The sequence below is a fragment of the Drosophila willistoni genome, assembly GCF_018902025.1.
Source record: "Drosophila willistoni isolate 14030-0811.24 chromosome XR unlocalized genomic scaffold, UCI_dwil_1.1 Seg8, whole genome shotgun sequence".
NCBI classification, from domain to species: Eukaryota; Metazoa; Arthropoda; class Insecta; order Diptera; family Drosophilidae; genus Drosophila; species Drosophila willistoni.
In genome coordinates, this window is record NW_025814059.1 from 1,240,860 (window position 1) to 1,267,889 (window position 27,030).

The following is a 27,030-nucleotide window of genomic DNA, read 5'->3' on the forward strand; positions in this document are numbered from 1 at the left end:
TTTTCAGTTAATTTATGGTAGTAATCAGTTGAACTTGTGTCATAAATTTAAAAAAAAAATAGGCAGCTTAAAGATTTTAGCACAATATAGTTTCGCACATATATATTTTATGTATATTTTAAAATCATTGAATTCGCAAATTATTTTTAAATTAATACCAACTTTTTAGATTTATTTGCCCATATACATATATGGTATTTTTATGGTATATATTGCATCTGGGTTATTTTTGAGAGATTTTGAATTCATCTGGGTACGGTCCCACTGGTGCGTATCCTGCGTATCCTTGCAGTGCCATCCTTTTTAGTTGATTTTAGCAGGACAAACTCGTCGCGACCAAGCCGCGCATTGTTTTAAGTTGCAAACTTTAATCAAATCTCATAAATCAAAGCAGAAATATCAAAAAGAAACAACAACAAATCCCTAACAACAACAATGTGCAAGGAAGACAAATCACATTAACCAATAACATAAAAAAAAATAACAGCAACTACAGTGATCAATTGATAAACAGAAAGAGAGTGAGAGAAAGAGATTCACATTGAATTCCAATTCTTAGTGCAAAAAGGCGTGCACAAAGATGTCGACGACAATTGTGGAACAGGTGAGGGGGGTGGTTTGGGGCCAAGATAAGGATAAGGCATTGTAAATAACAGTTAATTTACTTGTACAAGGAAATTAAAATTGAAGCGGGAAATTTATCATTGGTTTCGTTGCTAAAAAAAAACGAGGGAGGCAGCGTTCAAGTAAAATAACGGCATTCGATGTTATGTTACGGTATTCTTGTATATTTTCTTTCAATTTTTTTCCTTTTTTTTTTGGTTTGATTGCGTGTGTGTGTTTCGAAAGACCGCCCGCCGACTGCGTAACATTCAGTGTCTGTCAATTTATTTGTATGTGTGTGTGTGTGTCTGTGTGTGTGCGTTGTTTTTGCATTGCCATGCCAACGACTAACGGGACTTCCGCCTGACGTTGGTCTTGCTTTCGATTTGACAGTAAAATTCGATTAATTTCTAATCTGCCAAATCAGTGTGACAAGTGCAGACGACGAGCACACATACACACACACACGCACATATATACATACATATGTATGTATGTATATGTACTCACTCTCACCCATTGACAAATATAAATAGCTGCCATTTTGCAAATGAATTTCAATTCCCATTTCACACACACACACACACTCTCGCACAAATCGACACCCTCACACAGACGCATTTTAGCATGCAAAATTACATTTACTTTTGGTCTAGTAACAGTGATTTAACATTATTTTGTTTCAAAATTTAATTTGAATGTTATTTTTAAATTCAACTTTTCTAATTATATTTAAATTTCATACATATGTATATGTAAATCCTGCCCAGCTGAGACTCAGTGTGTGTGTGTGTATGTGTGAATGAGTGCGTGCTTGTCTGCCTGTGTGTGTGTGTGTGTGTGTGTGTGTATGAGTATTTCTCTTTCTTATATTTTGAGCAGGAATGTTCCTTTGGGTTGTCAAAGTCAATGCGAAACTTTTGTTGCATACTTTCAGGGGTGTGCGCATGTAGCGCGAGTCATTACGTTTTATAGACTTTATAAGAAGTTCGTTTTATGCAGTTTGCCAGCAAAAGTTTTTGCTAGGTGAAATGCCATGTACATGCTTTCTATATACACATATTATATATAGCTGTGTCTCTCTGTTATATATATATATATATATATATATGCGGAAGTTTGTTCGTTTTTGTTGAGCAACTTAAAGTTGCGGTGGAAAGATAAACATTTTGCGGCATTTTCTTTCTTTTTCTTGTTTTGTGTTTTTTATGGCGGAAAGACATTGACAATAAGCAAAATGTGCTACCTATAATTTTTTATTGTAGTCAAATTACATGCAGATTATCAAGGATAATGGGCATTTAAAAATCTTTTGTTGTGCCTTATTATAATACAAAATGGAAACATTGAAAGAGCTATCAACTAAGAAGTTTTTCAAAATTAAATTACTTTTACATAAAGCAAATTATCTATCAAGTTTTGGTTTTTTTCAATTTTGCCTACTCAAGTTATCAATAGAAATTCCTGCCGCATTTTCTTCATTTTTGTGCGAAAATATCGTAATAAATCAAAACATAAGTTCAATAAACGAACTCTGTTTGCTGAATTTTTGAAATTTCTATTAACAAAATTTGTGCTAGATTTTTAAAGAAGTTCGCAATGAAGACAGTTGCTTAGATTTTACGTTAACGATTCATAAATGGTTAAATATTATTATAATTAATTCTATTATAAACGTTATTTAACATAATCCAAACTTAATTCTTATCGCAGTAGTCTTTATTTGCCTTCATTTTCAGCGCCTTCTGCGATACTCATACCCTTTTGTAATATTATTACACCAGCTTAGCTTTATTTCAGGAGTCGCCCTCAAACCACAGAACAGAACTCATAATGAAAGATTTCAATGGTTGGTGCTTTAATTTATGTAGCCCATAAAGGCCAAACACCTGATATACATAACGCAAAGATAGATAGATATATATATATATAAGCATTTACATGGATACATATATATCTACCCCATCAACTGCAATACATAGGCTAACTATGCGGCATCCTCGTCTCATTCAGCTCCAACCCGCATAGTTTGCTATGTCGCTGTTACGTGAGAGGCTTCTTCTGTCTTTCTTTCTTTTTTGGTGCGCCATTTTGTCAGAGCATAAATTACAACTTCAGGGCTACTTACCTGAAGTGTGGTGGTGGTGATGGTCGACGGTGGTGGGCGTACGGTCTGGGCAGAGCCAAGAGGGGAGTTAAGGGTAACAAAAAAAAAACCAAAAAACAAAAAAGGGGAGACGCGAGTGGGGTGCACGTTGTGAACGTCTGTTGCCATTGCTGTTGCTGTTGCTGTTGCTGTCACTGTCGCCGGTTGTTGCTTACATAATGTTAATGATGCCATGCTGTCCATGCCGGCCTAGAAAGCGTATAGTACAACGATGCGGTGTGGGATGGGGAGGGGAGGGGAGGGTAATACAGTAGCAGCAGCCAGAGCTCATTTCATACTGTTTGCCAAAACAAAAGTCAACGCGGAAAAACTCGCGTTGTTTGCAACAACAGTGTGTGTGTGTGTGTGTGTGTATCTTCACTTCTGTTACTCCCTTTTTTTGTCTGAACTATGCGGTGTTGTCTTCATTTTGCACGTTTACATGGTTATGCATCCTGTTGTTGTAGTCTTTGTTGTTGTTCTTCCACAAATTTGCACACTTTGTATTGAAGTAAGACTGCAAACACTTGGCATCAAAGCATTGGAAGAGCAGCTTAAATAATAGCTGATCAGTAAACAGTGTGGCTGTCTATTTTAAATTCTAATATATGGTCACACTTTAAAGCAGTATTGGGTAACTAAATCAAAGCATCAATATTGTCAGAATTAGATTAGTTCTTCGCCATTAAACTTTATGCTAACAGTGTTAAAAATTCAAATAATGAATTCTATAATATAACTAAGATGGGTCAGACTTATTTCACAGTTGCAAAATCATTCTCAATAATCTTAAAGACATCTTTTTGTATACGTACATAGTTTTTTGTTTTGTAAATATATGTATTGCATGGCATCCTTCATATATATTTCATATTTATGCTCGTTTGCTCATGTGTGCTGACCCTGCATATTATTTCAACTTGGGCGACATAATCAAAACGTTCCCTTGTCACAGTCAATGTGTTGTAACGATCCTTTTCGTCCTTCGGGATATTTACAATTATCTCTTGGGCTAGGTTCGGCACAACAAAATTTATTTTGTGCCCCGGTGAAATTAGAACAGGTTTGTTTATTGATTTGTCTTGGTGGTATGTTTATTTACGATTGTTTATGGGCTTGGTTGGATATGACAAGTTTCCTTTAGAGGAGTCCCGACCTCTTTCCTGGTATTTCGGTAACAGGATATATCCTTGTACCTTCCAATATGCTGGGAATTGTCCTGGAGCAGTTTGACCTTACTCGATTCTTGCATAAACACGGTGTCTTAGTCCTATTCCAAGGACTTGCTGGTTACAGGATAATTTGAGAGGTTACTCGTAAGGCCGTCTCAAATTATTCTGACTTTTCTTGATCCTTTCACTTGTTTGTTTCACTAGTCTGAGCTTTTAAGGTTACTCGTAAGGCCTTAAAAACTCCCTTGATTGATCATGACTTGTAGACTTGAGTCAATTAGTTCCACGTCTAAACTAAGACTGCCTTCTAAACTAAGACTGCCGGCTCTGTCGAGCGTGGTCCCTTAAATATATCCCGAGATGCCCATAGGGCGCTGGCTGCGGCGTCGTGCTGTTGGCAGCGGCGTTGGGACCGTGTCAGAAGTGGGTCGCCTCTTCCGGCGAATTCTGCTTACCGGCAATATTCAAAGAATGGCTAGGCTAAAAAGTGCTATGGGTCGCGATGCACGCGTGCTGTGTGCACTCGTTTAATTTCCCTTGCAATGCACTTTTATACGTATATCGTATCTATCAGATAGAGGGCTTCCCATCGTTCATCCCTCCCCCTTCGGTTCGTATATTCCCCTATGCAATCCACAAACCATTATCGTTTCATATAATGCATGCATGCCCCTCACGCATCTTCCCGCTTGTACGCAATTGCCAGCGGTCGCATGTGGTTCGATCGGTCATGTTTGATCGTAAATCATGGGATCGAGCCATGTTGGACTTGGTTGCCCATCGCATGTGTGTGCATATCGGCTTCTTGCATTATGCTCCCCACGCATCTTCCCGCTTGTACGAAATCACCGGCGGTTGTGTGTGGTTCGACTGGCCACGTTTGATCGTATGACACTTCTATCGAATCGGTTCGATCCATCAGCAGCGGGTTCGGTCGTATATCGTACGTTTGGTTTGTGTCTCGGCTGTATCTTGTATCTGGTGCATCGTTTGCACCGCTTGATTGTGTTGTTGTGTGGGATATTATAGTTAATTATAATGTTCCTCACACTCCCCCCCTTCTTCGGGAGTGATTTGCCCTCCCCTGTTCCTTGTACCTTGTGTTTGTTTTCTGTATGTGTATTTCTTTCTCGCTGCCATGTCATCAGAGTCGTCCTTACTCATTGTTCATCTAGTTTCTTGCCATCTGTTTGTTCACATATTTGTTGTTTCATCTGGCTGATATGTGCTTGCCTGGTTTTTCCTGTTTCTTTGTGCCGTAATTTACATATAACTGGAGACTAATTGGCCTTTATATAGGCAGCTCCCACGGCCTCAGGGATATATTGGTGTAGTACCGCTATACAGCTGGCCAGTTTCCATCGGCCCTCTGCTTTCACCCACGCATCCACTTGTTGCTATCCGTGGTGAAAGTCCCGTTAATCCTTGGCGCATATGTCCACTTTCTCTGTGGCTGCGCGCTCATTTATTCCTTGTCCTTGTCTTTCTTGCTTGTACACCTTGGCTTGCATCACTTTTTCATGTTGGCGTCGCCTTCCCATTGGCCGCCACACGTATCCCGTTTACTTTTCGCTGCTTTCCCTTTTCTGGCGGCGCTGCCGTCGCCCGTCGCTCCCCTCAATCCGCTTGTCATACCCATACTTCGCTCGTTCTACTCGTTTCTGTTTTGTTTGCGATTTTCCCCTTGATCAGCCAATTTGTTGAAGAAACCTCTTGGCAGGAAGTATTTCTTGAAGCCCTCAACGAACTCCTTCCACGATCGCCACTGCTTATTGTTTGCGACGTAACACTTGTGTGCTTTGACTTTCAGTAGTTCTGGCATTGCTCTTGGGATCATGTCCAGCTCGATGTCATACATGTCTGCTAACCACTCGATTTGTTCTATAAACTCTAGCAGTCTGGAATTGCCATCGAATCTGACAGTCCACTCCCTCTTTGTGTCGGTGCTGTCTAATGCTCCTTCGCTTCCCCATCTTGGTGGTGCAAATGGAGGAATCGCTAGTGTAGCGATATTTATTTTTTTGAACTCCTCGGTTTCCTTGTTCTCACCATTCTCGCCTGACTGTGCTGCGCTTATTTCTGGTTTTTGTTTGGCCATTTTTGTGAACTTGAGTTCTAATCTTCTTATCTCCTCTCTCCACTCTGGATCAGACTCTTTGTTGTCTATCCATTCGCCGAATTGTTTTCTCATCTCCTCTACCGTGCCGTTCATGTTGACTCCGATCCATTGGCCTGTTTGTAGCAGATCCTCCTTCTTCATGTGGTACATCCATCCTTTCTTCATGTGGTACCTCCATCCTTTCCCCATTTTGATGTTTTCTTTTCAATTTTTAAACTTTTGTCTTGTTTAAAATTTCACCAGTATAGCACGTTGGGCGCCAGTTGTAACGATCCTTTTCGTCCTTCGGGATATTTACAATTATCTCTTGGGCTAGGTTCGGCACAACAAAATTTATTTTGTGCCCCGGTGAAATTAGAACAGGTTTGTTTATTGATTTGTCTTGGTGGTATGTTTATTTACGATTGTTTATGGGCTTGGTTGGATATGACAAGTTTCCTTTAGAGGAGTCCCGACCTCTTTCCTGGTATTTCGGTAACAGGATATATCCTTGTACCTTCCAATATGCTGGGAATTGTCCTGGAGCAGTTTGACCTTACTCGATTCTTGCATAAACACGGTGTCTTAGTCCTATTCCAAGGACTTGCTGGTTACAGGATAATTTGAGAGGTTACTCGTAAGGCCGTCTCAAATTATTCTGACTTTTCTTGATCCTTTCACTTGTTTGTTTCACTAGTCTGAGCTTTTAAGGTTACTCGTAAGGCCTTAAAAACTCCCTTGATTGATCATGACTTGTAGACTTGAGTCAATTAGTTCCACGTCTAAACTAAGACTGCCTTCTAAACTAAGACTGCCGGCTCTGTCGAGCGTGGTCCCTTAAATATATCCCGAGATGCCCATAGGGCGCTGGCTGCGGCGTCGTGCTGTTGGCAGCGGCGTTGGGACCGTGTCAGAAGTGGGTCGCCTCTTCCGGCGAATTCTGCTTACCGGCAATATTCAAAGAATGGCTAGGCTAAAAAGTGCTATGGGTCGCGATGCACGCGTGCTGTGTGCACTCGTTTAATTTCCCTTGCAATGCACTTTTATACGTATATCGTATCTATCAGATAGAGGGCTTCCCATCGTTCATCCCTCCCCCTTCGGTTCGTATATTCCCCTATGCAATCCACAAACCATTATCGTTTCATATAATGCATGCATGCCCCTCACGCATCTTCCCGCTTGTACGCAATTGCCAGCGGTCGCATGTGGTTCGATCGGTCATGTTTGATCGTAAATCATGGGATCGAGCCATGTTGGACTTGGTTGCCCATCGCATGTGTGTGCATATCGGCTTCTTGCATTATGCTCCCCACGCATCTTCCCGCTTGTACGAAATCACCGGCGGTTGTGTGTGGTTCGACTGGCCACGTTTGATCGTATGACACTTCTATCGAATCGGTTCGATCCATCAGCAGCGGGTTCGGTCGTATATCGTACGTTTGGTTTGTGTCTCGGCTGTATCTTGTATCTGGTGCATCGTTTGCACCGCTTGATTGTGTTGTTGTGTGGGATATTATAGTTAATTATAATGTTCCTCACAGTGTGTATGTGTCACATGGCGTATGCGTAATGCAAAAGTGCATCCTGAATCCCCAAGGATAATGGTTCTCTCTAGTTTTGTCTCGTTATGCTTATTTGCGCAGAGAGTAGAAGAGAAAACTGCATAGCCACTGGGGTCCTGACACACACACACACACACACACACACACACACAGGCCACACAACGTCAAGGTTCATGGCCTCAAAGTAAAATGGGATGGCTAACTCTATATATGTATGTGAGTGAGACCCTAATGCATATATATTTATATATATATGTATATCCTTGATGATGCTGCCGCCATCGCTTCTGCCTTGCTGTGGCTGGTTATTGCTGCCCCGTCCTGAACCAAGGTCAAATTTAACTGTTTTGATTTAATTTATTGTTGCATAAAAAATTCAAACGCCTAAACACCTGCTCATCCTTTGACTTGGCTGCTTCTTCTTCTACTCATCTGCGACCACTAAAAGGCAATATTTTTGCTTGTCTGCCTCTGTTTATCTTCTTCTTTTGTCTTTGTTTCGTATTTTGATTGCTTTTCCACACTCGCATCTCACCCACAATGCCGTTGCCTTCCCCCACAGTCATTGAGGAGGTGACTCAATGTCTTGCTCATTTCCTTTCGTATAGACCAAAAAGAAAGAAAACGAAAACAAAAAAAAAAAACCAAACTATGTTCAGTTTCTTTATCTGCTTCTGCACAGTGGTTAAGGGATGGTTTGATATTAGCCACGACATTTGTTGGTTTGCAGTTTTTTGGTGAATTGGGTTTTCTTTGTCCAAAATGAAAGTGGTTTGTTTTGCCTGTCTGATTCCTCAATGTCTGTCTCTCTCTCTCTCTCTGTGTGTGTGTGTGTGTGTGTGGGGAAAAGTTATAAGTGTATGACTTCATATGGAGAAACGTTTTCCTTTGGCAGTTTGTCAGTTTCTTTAATTTGGTTTTCGTTTTGTCTATGAAATGAATTAACATTTCGTTTTTCTCTACTCCTCAATTTCTTCCCCTCTCTCTCCCTCACACTTTGCTTTCTCGTTTGGCAATTGATATGGATAAAGCGATTAGTTTGCAAAACTCTTTTCTATTTCTGTGTGTGTGTGTGAGCGCAAATCAATATCGATTTCTAATCTAAAGAAAACTTTTGCGAAATAGCAACTATGTGTTTTCATTTATTTTCTACGAAACGAACCTAATTGAATCGAGTTCAGTGATTCTGACATAATGAACTAAATCAATTTCGTTTAACTGTCAATGCAAATCTTTTGATTAATATTTACAATTAAAAAATTCATCAAAATTTAGAAATGCGATTAAAAAATTAAACAAAAATGTTTTTAATTGCCAATTAGAGCTGGAAAACTATTTTACATTTACCTATTGATTTTAATTTGAAATTTCACTTGTATTCAAGTTGTTTTCAGTTCTCTTGGAGTTCTTTTAAAGCATTTCTATGATTTGATTTGTCTAGTTTTTAGTTCTGTGCCCAATTGATTGATTCAATTGGATATGCATTCATAAACTTCTAATTTATTCAAATGTGTTTCATTGATTCATATCTGATCTGTAGAAACTATTTCATTTGGATGCAATGAATTGGAAATATATATATTTGATTATTTCCCCCCCACCCCTCAAAGAAGACAAAAATTTAGCCCACTGTTTGCACCGCATTAAGGATTATCTTTCCCACACTCTCTGGCATTGTTATTCCAATGCGATTCTTGCTGTTTTTTTTTATTATTATTTTCGAATTGTTGTACTCACTGGCAGTCTTCGTCGTGTGCTACTTGCTTTTGTGATTGTGTGTTTGCTGTCTGTTTTTGATAGCTGCGATATTTTCATTTTCTCATCAATTTTTAATACCCTGTATGCATATAGGTTATTTTTGATGGGTATCTACAGATGTTTGTTCAGCTCAAGTGAATATATGGTTGAAAGCTATGAGCAAGATCAAATTGTTTTATATTTTACTTATAATTTAGTGTTTTTTTTTTTAAATTATTTGCTTACGAATATGAATAGTTTATTGAGTATATAGGGTGAATATTTGGTCGATCCAGCAATATGGTAAAGCAATCTTTTCTGTTCATTTCTTTCTTTTTTTTTTGGCGTTTCTTTTTGGCAAAAGACACAGGACACGAAGCGTATGTGTATGGGTTTCGCTGTGTGTGTGTGCGAGTGTGCGTGTGTGGTTTGTTTTCTCATTTTCTTGATTTTATTACTTTTACTTTTTACGATTTATTTGCTGAAATTGCTTATTTCCCTCTTTTTTTTTTGTCTCGAAAGATTGGTGTGGGTGAAGAGGGAGTCGCATTGGGTAGAGGGATAGCTGTTTCAAAGAAATGGAGGGGAGTGGCATGGGTGTGAGTGTGTGTGTGGAGGGAACAAGGACTGTTGCTGCGCTACCGTTATTATTGGTTCTGCATTGTTTCTTTGTGTGCAGCTCTCAATCTCTCTCTCTCTCTGTCCGTTTCTCTGTTTCTCTCGCCCTCTCACTATTTCGTTTATACGCTATTTTGGCTTCTGGTTTTGTCTCTGACCTTTTCCTATCCTTCTCTTATACGCCATAACGATTTACTTGTTGTTGGTGTTGGCAAATTCAATCAACGTTTTGTTTTTAATCGATTCCTTTTTGCAAGTCTGAGTCCTTGGCTTTGACTTTTGTTTAGTTTCGTTCTGTTCACTTCAGTTCAGTTCAGTTTTTTTTTTATCATTCTTTTTTTGTTCCTCTCATTGTTTATTATCTGTCTATGCACACACACACACACACACGTTCTCTTTTTCACAGTTGGCAAAAGATGAAAATACAATTCCATTTTGCCTTTTCAACTTTATCCTTATGAATGCGCAATATTTCATTTTCATTAATCATACGCCACGTTGCCTTCACATAAAATAGTTAGTTTCTTTTTTCTTGCACACGGATTTTCCAAGTTCCTGCACATGCAAAACTGCAAAAGAATTGAGAAAATGAAGGAAACTCAAGTAATATGCAAGGCAATGGCAGCCAGACAACGCAAAGGGGAAGACCCAGTAAGGCATAGATTGAAGTAGAAGAGCGATAAATAACCTAGCACACATTTTGCATTTTAAATTGTGCTTTAAATGTCAATTAAACAACAGCACAGCACACAAATTTGGTTTACATTTTTCATCAAATTATGTTTAGTTTTCCTCCGGCATCCCTTTTTTGGCCAGCTAAATGAATCTTTAGATTCATTAATATTTTAAAGAATAATTTCCAAGAATCAAACAATAAAGCAAACACACAACTTTCAATGGTTTACAAATTATTTATTATCAAATAACAATTAAATGTGATTGTAACAAATATCCAGAGCATGGAAATTTTCCTTATTTTCTTCTATTTTGGAAATGAATCGCAAGCATATTCAAGGCATTCAATTCGACTCTCATTGTAAATCCAAATCTCTCATCTAATTATGTCTTCATTATACGCAAATAGCTATTATTAAGGAATCGCATGCATTTCAATTTTAATCTAAAATTAACTCTCTGAATATAACTATTTAAAATTTGAATAATTGACTCAAAAATTGCCACCAAGAACAAAGCCGCTGACTCACTTTATATTCCCCTTCTCTTTGTGTTTTTTTTTTTTTTTTGTTATTTGCCACACAATTTACCCCAAAAAACAAAAACAAAAATGCATATTAAAAAAATATGCTAAAAATATAACGCAAAAAAAAAGACAAGAACAGAAACAACAGCAGCTTATTAGATAGTATTATCGACCATAAGGATACCCTTTTAGCTCTTAAATATATATTTTAAAGTTACTTCAAAATATACTCAATTTTATTCAATAATGAATTCATTTATTTTAATTGCATTTCTTTTTTGTTGTTAAGCATTTTGTCTTTAAGCTTTCAATTAGAGACATTAATTTTGGGTTTAACATTTGCTTGACAAGCTTATCTATTATTATCTTTGTATATTTTTGCAATCCTAAGGATAGTCGGTTATAGTTTTGAATCGATTATTAATGCATATATGCATAATGCCTTTTGTAGGGTATAAACAAAATAAAAAAAACTCAAATTTTAGCTATCTAAATTGCAAATTTTGCGGTCTGGGTAATTGAAAAACATAAACTGGCCTTGTAAACCATCCCTTTTGCCATCTACTAGCTGTGCCGCCCCCTACCAAACCCTCTTCCCCGCAACCCCCGACTTGCTATGTTCATCTTTTAGCTACCGTTCGGCATTTTAGTTATGCAGCATGGGCAGCAAATTAAATGAAAATGGCGCTAAAAATAGCAGAGAAGCAAATATGTCGCCAGTAAGAGATGAAGCGAATAGCCTTTTCCTCCCTAGCCCATCCCCTTTTCACAAACACACACACATATATATAACGGTCTGCTAATACAATTACAAAAGCGCTCTGGCAAAATGCCTCAATTTACAGCAAAATGGCTGTCATCGATTTCCGGCAAAAAGAATTGAAATGTGCGTATGTGTTCGCGTATATGTGTGTGTGTGTGTGTGTGTATGGGTATTGATGAAATGATTTCGCCATTCGGTTTACTCTTTCACTTCGTTATACTTGCGTTTCATGTTGTATTTTTCCTTATTTTCCGCTTTCTTTTTTGTTGTTGTTGTTGTCGTTTTTATGTATTTGACATTTTACGTTATGCGTTCAAAATGTCATCAAAATATGCATAAATTTTGTGTTATGTGTATATATACTGACTGCGTGCTTGTGTGTGTGTGTGTGTGTAGTTGTTATTGTTGTTGTTGCTATGTACACTCATATTACTCGATGGAACATGGGCAACTGCCACATGAAGTTCAATATTTGCCTCTGTTAAACTGTAGATGTATTAACATAATGTGTCAGGCGCAAAAAGCACACAAAGACAAACTCACTTACACACACACACACACACACACAACCATAACGCACACATGCATACATATATATGTACATATTTGCTGGGCCTCACTTGGTTTTGGTTTTTGGACCTTATACATACATATATGCATGTATATGTATGCATAGTGCACAGTGGGACCAAGTTTTCCAACTAGATTTTGTCTGTTGTCTTTTAGTTGTCAATTCCCTTGGGTCTTTAAGATCCAAAAGAAGCCTTTTGTATATCCATTGGATTTTTAACTACAAGAAAAGAAGTCAAATTTGGCTTAATTTAACTATAAAGTGACAAAAAAAAGATTTCAATTGCAAGGACTTGATTTAAAACCAAGCAAATATTTTAGTTCTAATAAAACTAATAGGAGTATGTATATACATAAAATAAATTGTTTATAACATTTATGTATATACTCTTGTAAAAATGGAGACGTTTTCGACCCCCTCTAAAAAAAACACGAAAAATATGTGGAGGAGTTGAAGTATTTTTATGAAATTTGCTAATGTTAGAGTTTTTAATGTGAAACAACATATCTCCAAATTTCACAAAGATCAGATATAGAAAACACAAGTTATAGTCAATATATAATTGATAAATTGACTTACACGTAAAAATATATAATAACATGTAAAAATATTATGTTTAGGGACTGCAAGGGTAATTTCTTTGAAATTTCTGTAATACAAAAAACGGATTTGCTTATTTTGGTCAAGAAAAAGAAGGCATACCCGAACTTATAAACCATTGACAGACCATAGATATAAGTCATTTTCATGGTCCTCCATGGTAAATATAAAAAATACCTTCAGCTTGTAAATCACCGACACCAATACCAAATTTCAACGAAATCCAACCACATTTAGGTTCGCAAATCGCTATATTTAATATGCAGCTCTTTGGGAACTTATATTACATTTTGAAATTTGTACGACTTTGAACCGTTACAAAAAGACTACCACTGGAAATATTTAAAAGAGACATTCTCTTATCGAAAAAGCCCTGTCCTAGATAAAAGATGTTTTATATGATTTAAAGTACATTTTATGCCAAGTTTTCTGAGAAATTATGTTTATATTTATAAAATTGTTTTTTTCAAAGACTCGTTTCGGCGACTGACTTTAAAAAAAAATTGATCAACAATGTCTAGAAATGAAAACACAAGACATGATACATGATTAAAATGAATAATATTTAGACTAGAGGAACTTTTTAATCATTTTTAAATTTGCTTTATCTTCAAAGACCAATTATAAATGCAAATCAATTAAAAAATAAAGGTTTACCCTTTAAATTGTAAATTTCTAACAAAAAGAAAAAACCGCAGGTATAAAAAATAAATATATATGAGAAGAAAAAATCCAATTTTCTTTTACAATTCACACTGACTACTAATAGACTCGGTATGCTGGCTGTTGTTTAGCTGTTCATCAGAATATATACTAGATAGATGCTAATAGGTTTGCCCGATGGCAATCTGCCACCTAAAGGAGGCAACATTTCCTAGAAAATTGTTCGTCCTTCTTCAATTTTTCCATGAGCATGGGTTTTTTGTTGTTTTTTTTTTGCATTCGTTAGAAGGTACTTAAGTGTTCAACCTGGCGTAGATGATGAGTGATGCTAATCACATCAGAACTTATATACATAAAGAAAATATTACACTTGAAGGCTTTAAGATTTAAATGGTTTATTAATGCAAGTTTATTGGGAATGTGGTTTCTAAATGGGTTTTAAATTAACCAATTAACATGTTGTTGCTGCAAATCACTTGTTGACCTCCTTCTCGCTTTGCTAATCCCACAGCTTCAACTAAGCTGTAAGCCAAGTTAATGGTCATTACAAATCTCATTTAAGTGGCAGAAACCAATAAATTACTGAGGTAGATGAGAACCAATTAGAAGTCATAATAGTTCCTTTAATCATCATCATCATCATCATCATCATCATCATCATTGACGTTATCATCGTTTATCGTTGTGGAGTGGAACAGTTTTATGAACTATCTAAATGATTAATGAATAGTAAATTGAATATGGCACTAATTGCTTAGGTATTGCTTTTGACACACTGTGCATTTAATATCTTTTTAACTTGTGGTGAAAAGTCAGTGAGAGAGCGAGAGAAAAGAAACCCAAAAGAAAAGGAGAACAACAATTTTTGTGAAAAATATGACAACAACTGAACTGAACTGAACTTAACTCGGCAGCAGCAGCATCAGCATCAGCGACGATGGCAGGAGCAGCAATAGCAGCCAACTGTCAGCCAAGTTGTGGCATCTTTTTTTTTTGTCCCCTCAACCCTCTCTCCCCCCCTGCCGGGTTTCCAAGTGAAGGATCTGCGACTCTTTCAGCTATCAACTTGGGTTTTGCTTCCTCTACCAGCTGTCAGTTGGTGCACATTGCTTCCGCCGCTTAAGCAACGCACACACACACACACACACACACACACTCACTGTGAGGCATGTCACGTATGTTTGTGCTCAAGCATTCGCATAAACATTCCACCATTCCTAGCAGTGGGGCACACTCCTCTCCAAGCCCATTCCGGCGCTTTGCCCCCTTTGCGCCTTCTTGGCAGAGACCAGGACACATTGGCATTGACAGGCTCGCGTCGTTTTGTGTTAAATGTCAGAGCTATGGTTGAAGAATAAACACACATACATAGAGATATGTATGTATATAGACGCGCTTTCAGGACATCGCTCTTGGGGTCATAGCAATTGACCTTCCATTCATCACTAAACAGTGCGCGAGAGGGTGGTCAAATGGACGGGGGTGTGGTGGATGGTGGGGGGTGTAAATATTGTTTACAAAAGCATTTTGTGTCTTAATGGCAAGTTGTGTTCTCCTTTCTTCAAAGCAATCTATTGATGTTTACAAAATTTATTTATTGATTACCGCAAAAGCAAACCAACAAAAAAAAAAAAACCGAAACCGAAACCTAAACTCAACTGAACTGAACTGAACAGGCGAAATAAGTTTCGGTTACTAAAATAACACAAGAGAAAACCCCAAACCAAATTCCATAGCGTCCTTCTGTAATTATCCCTTCAAATGAGCCTGAACGACAACGACGTTGACGGCGACGTCGACGGCAACGTTGACGATGGCGACGATGATGATAACTTTCACTAAGGTTTAATCAGGCTTGTAAGCATTTCTCTAGCTAGCGGCAGATAATGATGGGAATGGTTTGTTTCTTTTCTTATTCGTTCTTGCCTTTTTTTTTGGGCACCCACTTCCTTGTTTTTTTTTTTTAAGCCTTTTGCATCTACAGAGCAGCCAAATAACTGTAAATAAGAGGCATAAGGCAAAAGCAGGAATGTGACACAAAATGACGGCAGACGGCAACACAAATGAAAGGCAGCTGAAATGTTGCTGTAATGAAAGACTTGAGCAACATAATAAATAATGGCAAGTTTCACATGCCCCCCCCCCCAGCACTCTCCCACCCCCGCCACTTTCTCTTCACACATACATATACACAACCACCTAACCCTACCATCAATGGTTTTCCATTTCTGGTGAAACTAATCCTGCAAGTGGTACGAGGCATGAGATGACAATTAGAAAATGTCTCCAAGAAGCAAAAAAAAAAAAATAAGAATAAAAAGGGGCAAAAAAAAAAACCACAGAAAATAAGCTATGAAAAATGAGCTTAGCTCTGAAAGAGAGAAAGAAAGAAAGAACCAACAAACTTCACACACAAATTCATGAAAACAAAGTGAAGTGTGACGAAGATTTTTATGGAAAATGGAAAATTGAAATTGATGAAGAACTTTTTGTGTCAACTTTGATGACAAAGTTCTTGCAATATTCTCATTAAGCGGACAAAAGCAAAAAGTTAATAAGCAAAACAAATACTGAAAAAGAAACGGAAAAGTCACGCTTTTATTAACAATTTCAAGTATATGTATGTATGTAAATTTACCTTACTCTATATAGGAAATTGCATGCGGAAATGACTTGTCCAATTAAAATCTATTTAATGATAATGAACTCAGACTTTGAAATTACTTAAAGTTAACCTTTTGTTAAGTTAAGATTTAAAAGATAAAAATAGAGATAATAATAAATATTATAAATGCTTACTTAGCCATTTTACTAACATTTTAATGTAAATTGTTTGTTAATTCAATTAAATTTAGAAGCATTTTCTAGAATTTCTCATGGCAAACGAATCCTTTTTGAACCCCTTTATTGATGAAATACTCATAAAAGAGCTTAATAATCATAATCATAAATGACTCCTTTGTCGGGATTCACATTTGAAAGAGTCTCTTTTTTGATTTAGTCACAAAAAAAGAACAATTTTAATCAAAAAGAGAACTTAAAAAAGACTCAACGGGGGGTGATTTATGTTAAAACAAACTTCCAAATGTTTGGTGGGTTTTTGATTAAGTAATTATTAATTAATTGTATTAAAACTTACACCAATAATAATAAGAATAATAGTAATAATAATGCAATATACTTTTGTAATAAAACTGCATAACTTTATCCTATTATGAAAAGCTTTTAAAGCGTAAAATAATCGTATTAAAAACAAGCAATGGAATAAAAAATGTTAGCTGGGCCATCAGCAAGAAAAGTTCAATTGGTCATACTTCGGTTTTTGTGTTAGTTGTCGTTATTTTGCAGCTTTTTGTTGTTTAATAAATAGGTTTTTTTTTTTGCCATATTCATCATCATCATCAACAACACACACACACACAGCAAAAGCGTTTATTAAATTATTTAAAAAAGCATTGAACAAGCGAAAGCCAAAAAGAAACAAAAAAAATGTTAAAATGTGCAACATGAAAATCATTTTATGATCTGAAACAACAAAAAGAGTCAAACAAACAATGTAAAATAAAATTCATATGCACAACAATATGCATATATACAATAAATTTTGAAAGGATTCGGCCATTACGATATCCTAGACTAGGTTGAAAATTGATAACAATAGCTTTACAATATAGGGTATAAAAAACTTTGATACACAAACACAGAGAGAAGGAAAACCAATAGTTTTTCTCTTTCTCTCTCTCTCTCCTCTCTATCTATGTATCTAGTTTGTTTTTGTGCTGTGGAACGAAGCCCATGTATGTCCTTTAACGGAGGCCATAAGGAACGTTTTAACTGTTGCCGCCTTTGCTAAATTAATTAATAGCATTGTCTGTCTTTGGCAATTTACCACCAGCAGCCGCCTCTCATTTTCTTGGGGTTTTCTTTTTGCTTTGCTCTCTCGTCTCGTCTTTGGAAACTATAAATTGAATTTTCTTATGGCGTTGGCAAAAAAAAAAAAGGAAAATAATCAACCAAAAATGAAGAAAAATTATTTCCTCGTCTGTCTCTTTTTTTTCCTACCGAATTTAAACGGCAACTTGTAGAAGAGGCCAAGCGAAGCCATACAACTTTCCAGCCCGAAAATCCTTTTTTAATTAAATTTTCTGTATATTGTGCAGTTTTTAGGTTTGCGCGTATGTGTATATGCCTGTGTGTGTGTGTGTGTCTCTGCCTGTGTGTGTGTGTGTGTAAGTGTGTCTCCTTGGAGTTTCGTTGGGATAACCAAAAGACAAAGTTTCAACTGGCGACGTTCTGTTCTGCCTTGCTCTTCTAGCTTACTTTTTCTTTATTTTTGCTGTTGTTTTTGTTGTTGCTGTATGTTGTCAAGTTAATCCAATTACATATATGAGAATGTAGTTTGCACTTTGATTTTGAGACTCTTCAAATGTGGTTTGACTTTTTATACCCTTTTAGCATGTAAAAGACAACAAAAACCAACCAAAAAAGTATAGTAATGGTTCCCTAACGATTTAATTTTGTTAACCGAAACGTTAATATTTGTTGCAAAGAGTTTTTTAATAGCTAAAAATCTGGTATTATATAGCACTGACAGGAGTTTGTTTTAGAAGGAGCAGCAACCAATCGAAAGGAAATCTCCTTTCTCCAAAAGTTTCATCTTTTTCCTCCTCCAGTTTCCCCATAAAAAATCAACTTATTTTTCACCCCAAAAACAAACGACTTCAACTTCCCCAAAATCTTCTTTTAGATTCGCCAGATCTAGATTCTAAATAAACTTGACTTAAATCGTTTATTATTTGGGCTCACAATCATCAATCAACTTATATTATGATTTCGATACTTATATCATCTTACATATATTTCAAAATTCATTTTCAATTACTCGACTTAATTTTTGATTGGGTTGAAGAATTTGCACCAAGAGTTTGTCTTGTTTTTAAGACTGCGAAATCTCTGATTCGATAGTATTCAAAATATTAACGATGGGCCGCCTGTTGTCTTGTTGAGAAAGTCATTGAAGCTTAAGTTAATTCCCGATTATATTAATGTGTTCGGGTAACCAAAGCAAATGAAGTTTGTTTTCGTTTTAAGTCCAGTAATATATAATTGTAGTGGTATAGGAGAAGGAAGTTATCACTGCTAAAGGTAATGTGCTCATCTTTATATTCAAGAGCGTGTTGAATAGATTTGAGATTTGAGCAGTCCGCAGGATAGAATCCTTGATTAATCCTTGATTGTCCAGTACAAAGAAAGATGTTGAAATTTTTGATTTTCTCCCTTAAGTATACAGCCATCTTCAGTTTTTAAAGTTTTCAGAATCTTCTGCTAGCAGCTATTTGAATTCCATCTCGGATGTTTCCGATTTATGGAAAGGTTGTGTTGATATTGGTAGAGCCATGTCTCAACATAGAGATGATAGATTGACTTTATTCCATTTAATGACCTCGAGCAGGCTAATAAATAACACACGACGCACAAATTTTGTTGTATAATGCATACTAAAAAGTGTATTTAGTATTCAGTATTTTGAAGGCCTTCTAAGCAAAAATACAGCTAAAACCAGCTACTAACATGCATTGTTGTTTGGCCAACACAAAAAACACGGCTACGGGTAATGGATGCTGCTATCCATCATTAGCTATCCATCATTTAGCTATAAAATTTAAAAAAAAAAAAACAGCAAGTCTGAAAATTTTTAGTATGCTGACTAATAAATAGTTTACATAAAGCAACACAAACAAAAAGCAATGAAAAGAAAAACAATTCTCAAATGAAATGGGAAATAGGAATTTTTTTTTAACAACAAATTTAACAAATCTTCTTTACAGATCCCATAAAGAAGATCCTGCAATATTTGTAATACTTTAAACATGTTTTGCCCAACATGAAATTCTTTGAATTATATAGAACTATTTGAAAAAAAATATATGTATTGTATAATCAAATAAAGCTCCCCCTTTTATGGGTTTTAATTTCGACTGCTTCCCTGGCAAAATTTTATTTCATTGCTGTTTGTTTTTAGTTTTTTTTTTGTTTTTAGTAACTGTTGCTTTGTGTTTTGTGTTCTTTTTGCTAGCAGCAAAAAAAAATAAGCAAATGAAAGAAAACAATACGAAATAGCTGAATATATGAGTAACAACAACAACAATAACTTGAAAACAAAGAAAAAAAAAAACCTCTGGCTAATCTGTTTATTACATATGCGGGGCCCACTTTCTGATTTGACTTCTCACTCACACTTGAGAGAGTTTTAAACACACACAACAAACAGTCAGAGCAGATAGAAAACCCAACTAACTGACTCTTTCTCTTGGCGCCTTATCAGTGGGGACTGGCCTGTGGTGGTGGTGGTGGTGGTGGTGGTGGTGGTGGTGTTGGGGTTTACTGTAGTCGTATACAGTGTACCCTTCCATTTCGATAAGCCTTTTGAGATGGCCTTGTTGCCTTGATATGCCATTTGTTGATGCCATTAGAGCATCAAAGTGTTCTCTATAGCCGATCATCAGTTAATCTTATCTCTATTGGATGCTGTTTCGGGTTAAGCACACAGCACACGTATCTCTTTACTATACTATACACATATATATATATATATATCTGGCCTGTTTCGCCACATTTATAAGCATGACGTGCATTTTTATGACATGAAACGTTTCAAAAATATATATATATATATATAAAAGAAGATCCGCTGTGTAATTTAATGTCATGTAGCTGCTGTCCACTGCATACTATTCTGGCTCTGGGTCTGGCTCCCTATCTTTCTCTCTCACTCTTTGGTTTTGCCTCTGCTGCGTCTCTGTTGTGTCTCTGTCTGCTCTGTGTGGTGTTCTCCCTCACTTAATTTCACTTCTTTTTTTTTTTTGACATTTTCTGTGTGTGGGTATTCTTTTTGTTGTTGTTTTTTAGTAACGTTTTTGCAGTCGAAACAGTGTGACACTTTGCGTCCGGTTGCGTACCCACGAAACGGAAGTAAAATTAATTACAAAATATTTTCTTCTCATAATTTCATTTTTCTCCATCATTTTGTATTTATAAATTGGTTTTTTTTTTTTTTGCAGGCGGCGACGACGACGACGACGGTGTCGGGAACAGGGTCCACTACAATAATAGCTGCAGCAGCAACAACAACAACAACATCAGAAGCAGCAGCAGCCGCAACAGCAACAACAATAACAACAACAGCTGGCAATACAGGGCCACCAATATCAGGTTCAGCGATTCCAGATTCAAACGCTTTGCCATCTGTGGCAGAAATCGAACAACTACAACAGGCATTAATCGAGAAGCAAACTCAATTATATGCCCTTGAGACAGCCTGTCTAAGGGAAACCGAACGTCAAGTGGAATTGGAGGATAGTGTCATTGCCTGGCAGGATAAATACGATCGATTGTACGAGTCGCATAAACGTGTCCAGAAGGTCAATCAAAGTCTTGAGGATAAAATGCTAAAACTGGTCGATCGCAATACCAGCGAAAGGGCTCAACTAACTAGCGATGTGGCAACGCTGAGTGTTCGTTTGGCCCAGGCCAATTTCAATATAGCCAAGTTGCAAAGGGAAATTGTAAGTACAATAAAAAGCCGAAGGAGTTTTCCTCAAAACAATGACTTTTCAGTTTTGTGATAAATTAAAGAAGACTCAACTTAAGCCCAATTTCATAATCTAATGCGACTAAAGAGGTGCAATTTTTAGGATTTCTTTAAACTCATGTAGAAGAACAGCAATTTTTTAGTAAGATATTTCTGAAACTTACTTATTTTACTTCATAATAGTATTACAAATCTTTGAGAAATAATTTTCTGATCGTTGAATATGCTACATCATTTTTACATAAACATTTCTCAAATTCTCAGACTCTCAGACCTATTAATATGATCATTAGTGTAGATATTGCTTCTACAGTTTCTTTAAATTGAGAGATAAAACTTGAAAAGAAATTTAAAGTTAGTAGATTCTTTATAAAACCTTAGTACAATTTAGTGGAAAAGTGCAAACTATTAAATCTAACAGTGCTGGGTAAAATATTATGACCATCTAGTGTTGTCGTAGTTTTAATCTTACTGCAAATTATCACTATTGAAATCTAAGGCTATATTAATAGTGGTGGCTAAGAACAATCAATTGAGAGGACCCCAAAATGATTATGCAAGGCAAAGTTAGTTGAGAATATCGTTCTGTCGGTCTTAAATTTTCTAAATCACCTAAAAATCCAAAGTTATAAGTATTTTTGAGATCCACTTAAGCATAAATCTCTATTCTACAGTTTGTTAGCTTTGAATTAGTTATAAAAAAAACATGACACTATATACTTATATATATACTTTTGATGAACCACGTATTCTCTTCTTTAGCCCATTTAGAATTGGTTAGTTATCTCTATTTTATCTAAATAGCTGCAAATAGGCCTGAGGCAGAAAGTCTGCCATCTAGTTTACCCTGCCCTTTATTGTGGCATATACATAATTGAGGTAACCGCACAATGTGAATTCATTCGCAATTTCACACAACCAAAATCGATTTCCACTTAAAGTCTTATAGAAAATCCATGAAAATCTTTCTGCCGTCTGGCGTCTGGTTGTAGCTGACACTTACACCACCCATCGGCATTGTCCTTGCAGCCTGCCGGAGCTTGCGTCGTAGTACATTTAGTACATATGTAGTCCTTGCCAGCTTAGAGTGGATTTCCAATCTAGTCAAAATGTAATTTCCAGACATAACAAATTTTCCAAGTTTTTACTTTGCTTTTCTCCAGTTTTCTTTTTTGTTGTTTTCAATTAAATCCACAACGTTGTCAACTTGGCTAACAAAAAAAAAAAAACCCCGAAATACACATGATAGTATTTGGTATTTGGCCATTTATAGTTTCCTTTCAATCCACTCCTCTCTCGACTCCTTTCACTGTCATTCTAACTAGTTAATTGGCCGCCAACTTTTGTGTGTTTATTTTTTTTCTTTCTCTTCTTTGGGGCTGGGAGGTAACTTTAAGCTGTTGGAAAGCCCCTTAACGCGGTGGCAGAAAACTCTTTCTAAACGAAAGCAAGGCGCCAAAGCGTTAAAAACTCGTCGTTGGCTAAAAATGAAAAACTAGAAGCGGACAAAAAAAAAAAAAAAGAAGAAAAACTACAAAACTTTTCCAATTCACTTTGTTTTTGCCAGCTATGCGTCGAAGAAGGCAAATACATATCTACTCAAAAGTTTTCAATTAACGCAAAACAGCAAAAATGCCTTTGGCCCAAAATGCACTTGAGCTTGGCATTGAGTGGATGGAAGGATGGTTGAGGGCGAGGAGCTCAAGTGGGTGAATGGGTCTAATGGGAAGGGGGAGGGGGGGGGGGGGAAGCCTTTTAACGTAGGTGTCCTGTGGCTGTTGTCCTAGGTGTTTGCGCAAAGCGATAGCCCATGTTGTGAACAATTAGTGGGCCAAATGGCCAAAGAGAATGCAAAGAAAGAAGGCAAACGAACGGTTTGTCGTTTAGGGGCTAAGGACGGGGGGGTGGGCACAAGAAGGTGTTTAAGTCGCTGATGGAGAGTGGTTCGGGGGAGGGGGGAGTCACCTAGCTAGCTGTTGCAAGTTGGTCACCAAATGAAAGAGAGGGAAGAGCAGAAAAGTCGAAGGACCAGTCAGCCAACTGCAGCAATGGCGGCGGCAGCTGCAACTGTTTTATTAACTTGTTTTTTTTTTGCCGCCCCTCACCCTCCTTTGTCCTTTTTTTTTTTTCGTCCTGCTGTACTGCTTCTGCTTGCTTTGCTGTCGAGTGTTTGCGCAAATTAATACTTAAAAAGCATTTCCACCTTTTAAAAAGTTGTGCAGTTTCTGTTTCATTCTTTGCTTTGCTTTCCCTTCCTTATTTTTGCTTTGTCTTTTTATTTTTCTGCTCTTCTTCGTCTTCTTCTTCATGTTGTTGTTGTTCTCGAGGAGGCGCCCTTTTAAGTATGCAATGCTTTTTAAGCGGTTTATGTTACCCCATTTTTTCGATTCTTTTGTAAAAAGTATATAGAATTGAAATCAACAAGAAATATTGAAGGCGATTGAATCTGTTGTGCTTTGTGTTTCATTTGAAGAATTTCTCTGAGATTTTTTAAAGTTTGAAAAATTCGATTTTTAAACATTTCTTTATATTTGTGGAAAATGTTAAATTGTATTTTGATAAACTGTGTATAATTCAAACGTCTTAGATTTGATTTTCTTTCAAATCTTAACACTTTGCACTTGCTTTATCTTGTTTTAAATTTAAGATTAATTAACCCAAAAGTTAGACTTATCAAAAGGTTTAAAATCTAAAGAAAGTCATACTTAATACTTCATAAGATTATTGTCAATTGAAATAAGCTTTTAAAAATAGTATTTGGGTTTAATGAATTTTGTTTTTTTCTTTTTTACTGTCAATTTATATTCAAATTGTTGAAAGTTAGTGCATTATGGGATTCATTATATTCACTAAATGTCATGTATTTGTTAACCTTTTGTTGTCTGCTGACTGTTGAAATGTAAAGAAACTGAAATAAAGGCAGAGAGACAGAGAGAGAGAGAGAGAGAGAGAGAAAGATTGATAGAGATAAAGAAAGATAGAGATAGATGGAGCAAACACAATGTCAATAACCTTTTGTCGTTTTTCGTTGACTTGGTAGTACCCTTGGTAGCCCCACCCATCTCCGTGGCACTCCTCACATTTACCTCTCTCCAGCTCATCCGCCTTTCCAATTGTGGCAGATAAAAAATCAGCACTTGGTCATGGACTGTCGCTGCGTCACGTGCCGAGGACGGATCTTCTATAGCCAGTTACCTTCTGGCTACGGACAAACCGCCAATGTCTCCTTCCCCGTCCTTCTTCCGCACCCCGAAGCACTCGTCTCCTCATCACCGTTGCTCCATCACTACCTTTTTGGCATGCCTTGGCCATGGTTCGTTAATCTGCCAGTGGCTTTTTGCATGATAGCTTGGCATTTCCGTTGCAAAACACTTAGTCGCATGCTCTCTGCCTTCCCTTTCGCCCACTTGCTATGCTAACCATTGTAGTTCCCCCACTCCTGGCTCTCCCTCTCTCTCACTCTCTCTCTATTTCTGTCTCCATCTCTCAATCAACCAAGCGCCAACCATCCACCTACCTCTTGGCCCGGCCTAGCCTGGCCTGGTCTGGTGGTCTGGCCTGGTCTGGTCTGTTGTCCTGTAATCCTCGAGCTACGTTGTTGTTGTCTGTTATTATTGTTTACTGCTCTTATACAACAGAACACAAGCGGAAGGAAGAGCTGAAAGAGGAGGAGCAAAAGCAGGAGCACAGATACACGACGATGAGCTATAGTAGAAGATAATGTTGGAGCATGAGAAACAGAAGGAGGAGGAGGAGCAGCAGTTGGTACGGGTTGGAGAATAAAATGCATATTACGCCGCTTCCGTTTATGTTTTCATTGCATTTTCTTTCTCATTCTGGGCATGATTCGAATGTTTTAAATCGCCTTCCAGGCACAGGTTCCGCCCCTTTTATTTCTACCCAGGCTATTTTTTTTTTCTCTCTTGTTTTTTTGTAATTCCCACTTGCATTAAATGCCGAGTAACTGTAAATATGCTGAGGGTCCTGGCACAGACCTCACTTCCAAGCCCAACTCATCTTTTTTTCCGTCTCTCTCTCTCTCCCTCTACGTTTCTGCCTGCTCCCTTCAAGCGAGTGCAATTGGAGCAGATAAAATGCAAGCGGCAGGTCTCGCAGTTCACGTGGCAAGCAATGGACGATTCCCAATTCCCATTACATGCTACGTTGTTATTGTTGCTCTAGCAGTTTGTAATGACGCGTTTGTGGTTTCGCCTTCAGTGTCCTGGCACTACTCCTGCCTGATGTCCTTCTGTTGCCAGCAAATGTGTGTGTAATTAATGTTTTGTACCTGCTATGCACTGAGCCAAAACATCACATGGAAATTGCCTTTTACTTAAGCCGCAATTCAAATCATAATTGTTAGCAAATTGGAAATCGAAATTTTCAATCGCTTCACAACATCTGAGTGACCAACTCTAGAGCTTATTGTAATCAAAATGGCAATTGATGCTGTTAATCGTTGTATAACTCCTCATTAACCAATAGTAATTAGTTATTTGATCTGAAAATCATTTACCTGGCGGCATTTTACGTTATCTAAAGCGAAATTACTTTTGGTTTGTGTTACTTAAGGTTTTTCCTTTTTCTAAATTTCTCTTTTTATCATTCTATCGTGATGAAACTATTGATAAGGTACGAGAATTGACACTTTTCTATTATTGAAATGCCTTTGAGTTTCAATTCAAGTCTGGGAAGTTCAAGAATTATTTCAAATTTACAATTCAAGTCTAAGAAACATTTCGATTATAGATTTCGATTAAAAGTAAATATAGATTTGTCATTTAGTTTAAACTAATAGCAAATTCTTCTCACTGTATATATGTATTCTCTATTTTTCGTTGTTGTTTTTTTTCTTCTATCCTCTGCTCGTTTACTATTTGGATTCCCTTGTTTCCATATCAAGAAACCGTCTTGTGCAACATGGCGTATAAGTGATTGCATTGTAGACCCATCTTCTTCATATCCATACATACATCTGTGGCATCATCATTTCCCCCTCCCTCTATGCTCACCTTTATCATCGTTGTCTATGTCTTTCATTCCCGTTCTATATGTTGGTAAGCTGATGATACATAAAACCCCCCAAAGACCAGAAGACAACATCTGTGTAGGTATTGTCTGTGTGCGTGTGCTTAATTCCTTAAAAGTTATTTACATATTTGCCTAATGTGGCTTGCCACTAAGCACAGCAGAGCAGAGCAGAGTAGAGTAGAGTAGAGCAGAGCACCACCAACCGCCACCACCGTCACCGCAACCTATCACCACCACCGCACCACCAGCGTCGTCGGCTGGCAAGTTAAAGCCAAAGCCAGCAGCTTAGGCAGCAGCCAGGCAGCATCAACAAATGGGCCTAGGCTATTTGGGATTTTTGGAATGAAATTGCTTTTTGGCTTCTGTTGCGTTTTTGTTGCCGTTTGTGGTTCTCTATGTGTATGAGTGTGTGTGTGTGTGTGTGTGTGTATATGTTTTTGAGCACACAAAATAATAATGTTGAAATTTATGCAATCAATTTGAAAATTATTCAATTATGAAATGTTTTAAATGGATTTGCAACACAGATAATGTTGCTTGTTGCAATTTTCACTTGAATGGTCGAATGTGCTCAAGTAATATGTAACATTTAAGTCGGTGACCCAAAAGGATATTCAATAAGCCGAACACAAAACTAAATTGTGAAAATAGAAAATGAAAATCTTCATAAT

General features: G+C 37.1%; 1 protein-coding gene and 1 long non-coding RNA gene across 2 annotated transcripts; one reads left to right on the plus strand and one right to left on the minus strand.

Moving 5' to 3' along the window:
- The first annotated feature begins 419 nt into the window (after positions 1 to 419).
- LOC111519039 lies at positions 420 to 21,362 on the plus strand. Its single transcript, XM_023177712.2, has 2 exons — positions 420 to 604; positions 20,799 to 21,362. The coding sequence occupies exons 1-2, from the start codon at positions 581 to 583 to the stop codon at positions 21,360 to 21,362; spliced, it is 588 nt and encodes a 195-aa protein (XP_023033480.1). The 5' UTR covers positions 420 to 580.
- Positions 18,476 to 20,054, minus strand: LOC124460759. The gene is made up of 2 exons (XR_006954764.1): positions 19,936 to 20,054; positions 18,476 to 19,390 (listed from the first exon to the last, which is right to left on the minus strand). It is a non-coding gene; the product is annotated as an uncharacterized LOC124460759 (long non-coding RNA).
- Positions 21,363 to 27,030: the final 5,668 nt, after the last annotated feature.

Bases quoted from the DNA above. Each gene is read 5' to 3' on its own strand.
- LOC111519039 (XM_023177712.2), top strand. From the start codon at position 581: ATGTCGACGACAATTGTGGAACAG. The intron at 605-20,798 runs GTGAGGGGGGTG...TTTTTTTTGCAG, and splicing joins CGACGACAATTGTGGAACAG to GCGGCGACGACGACGACGAC.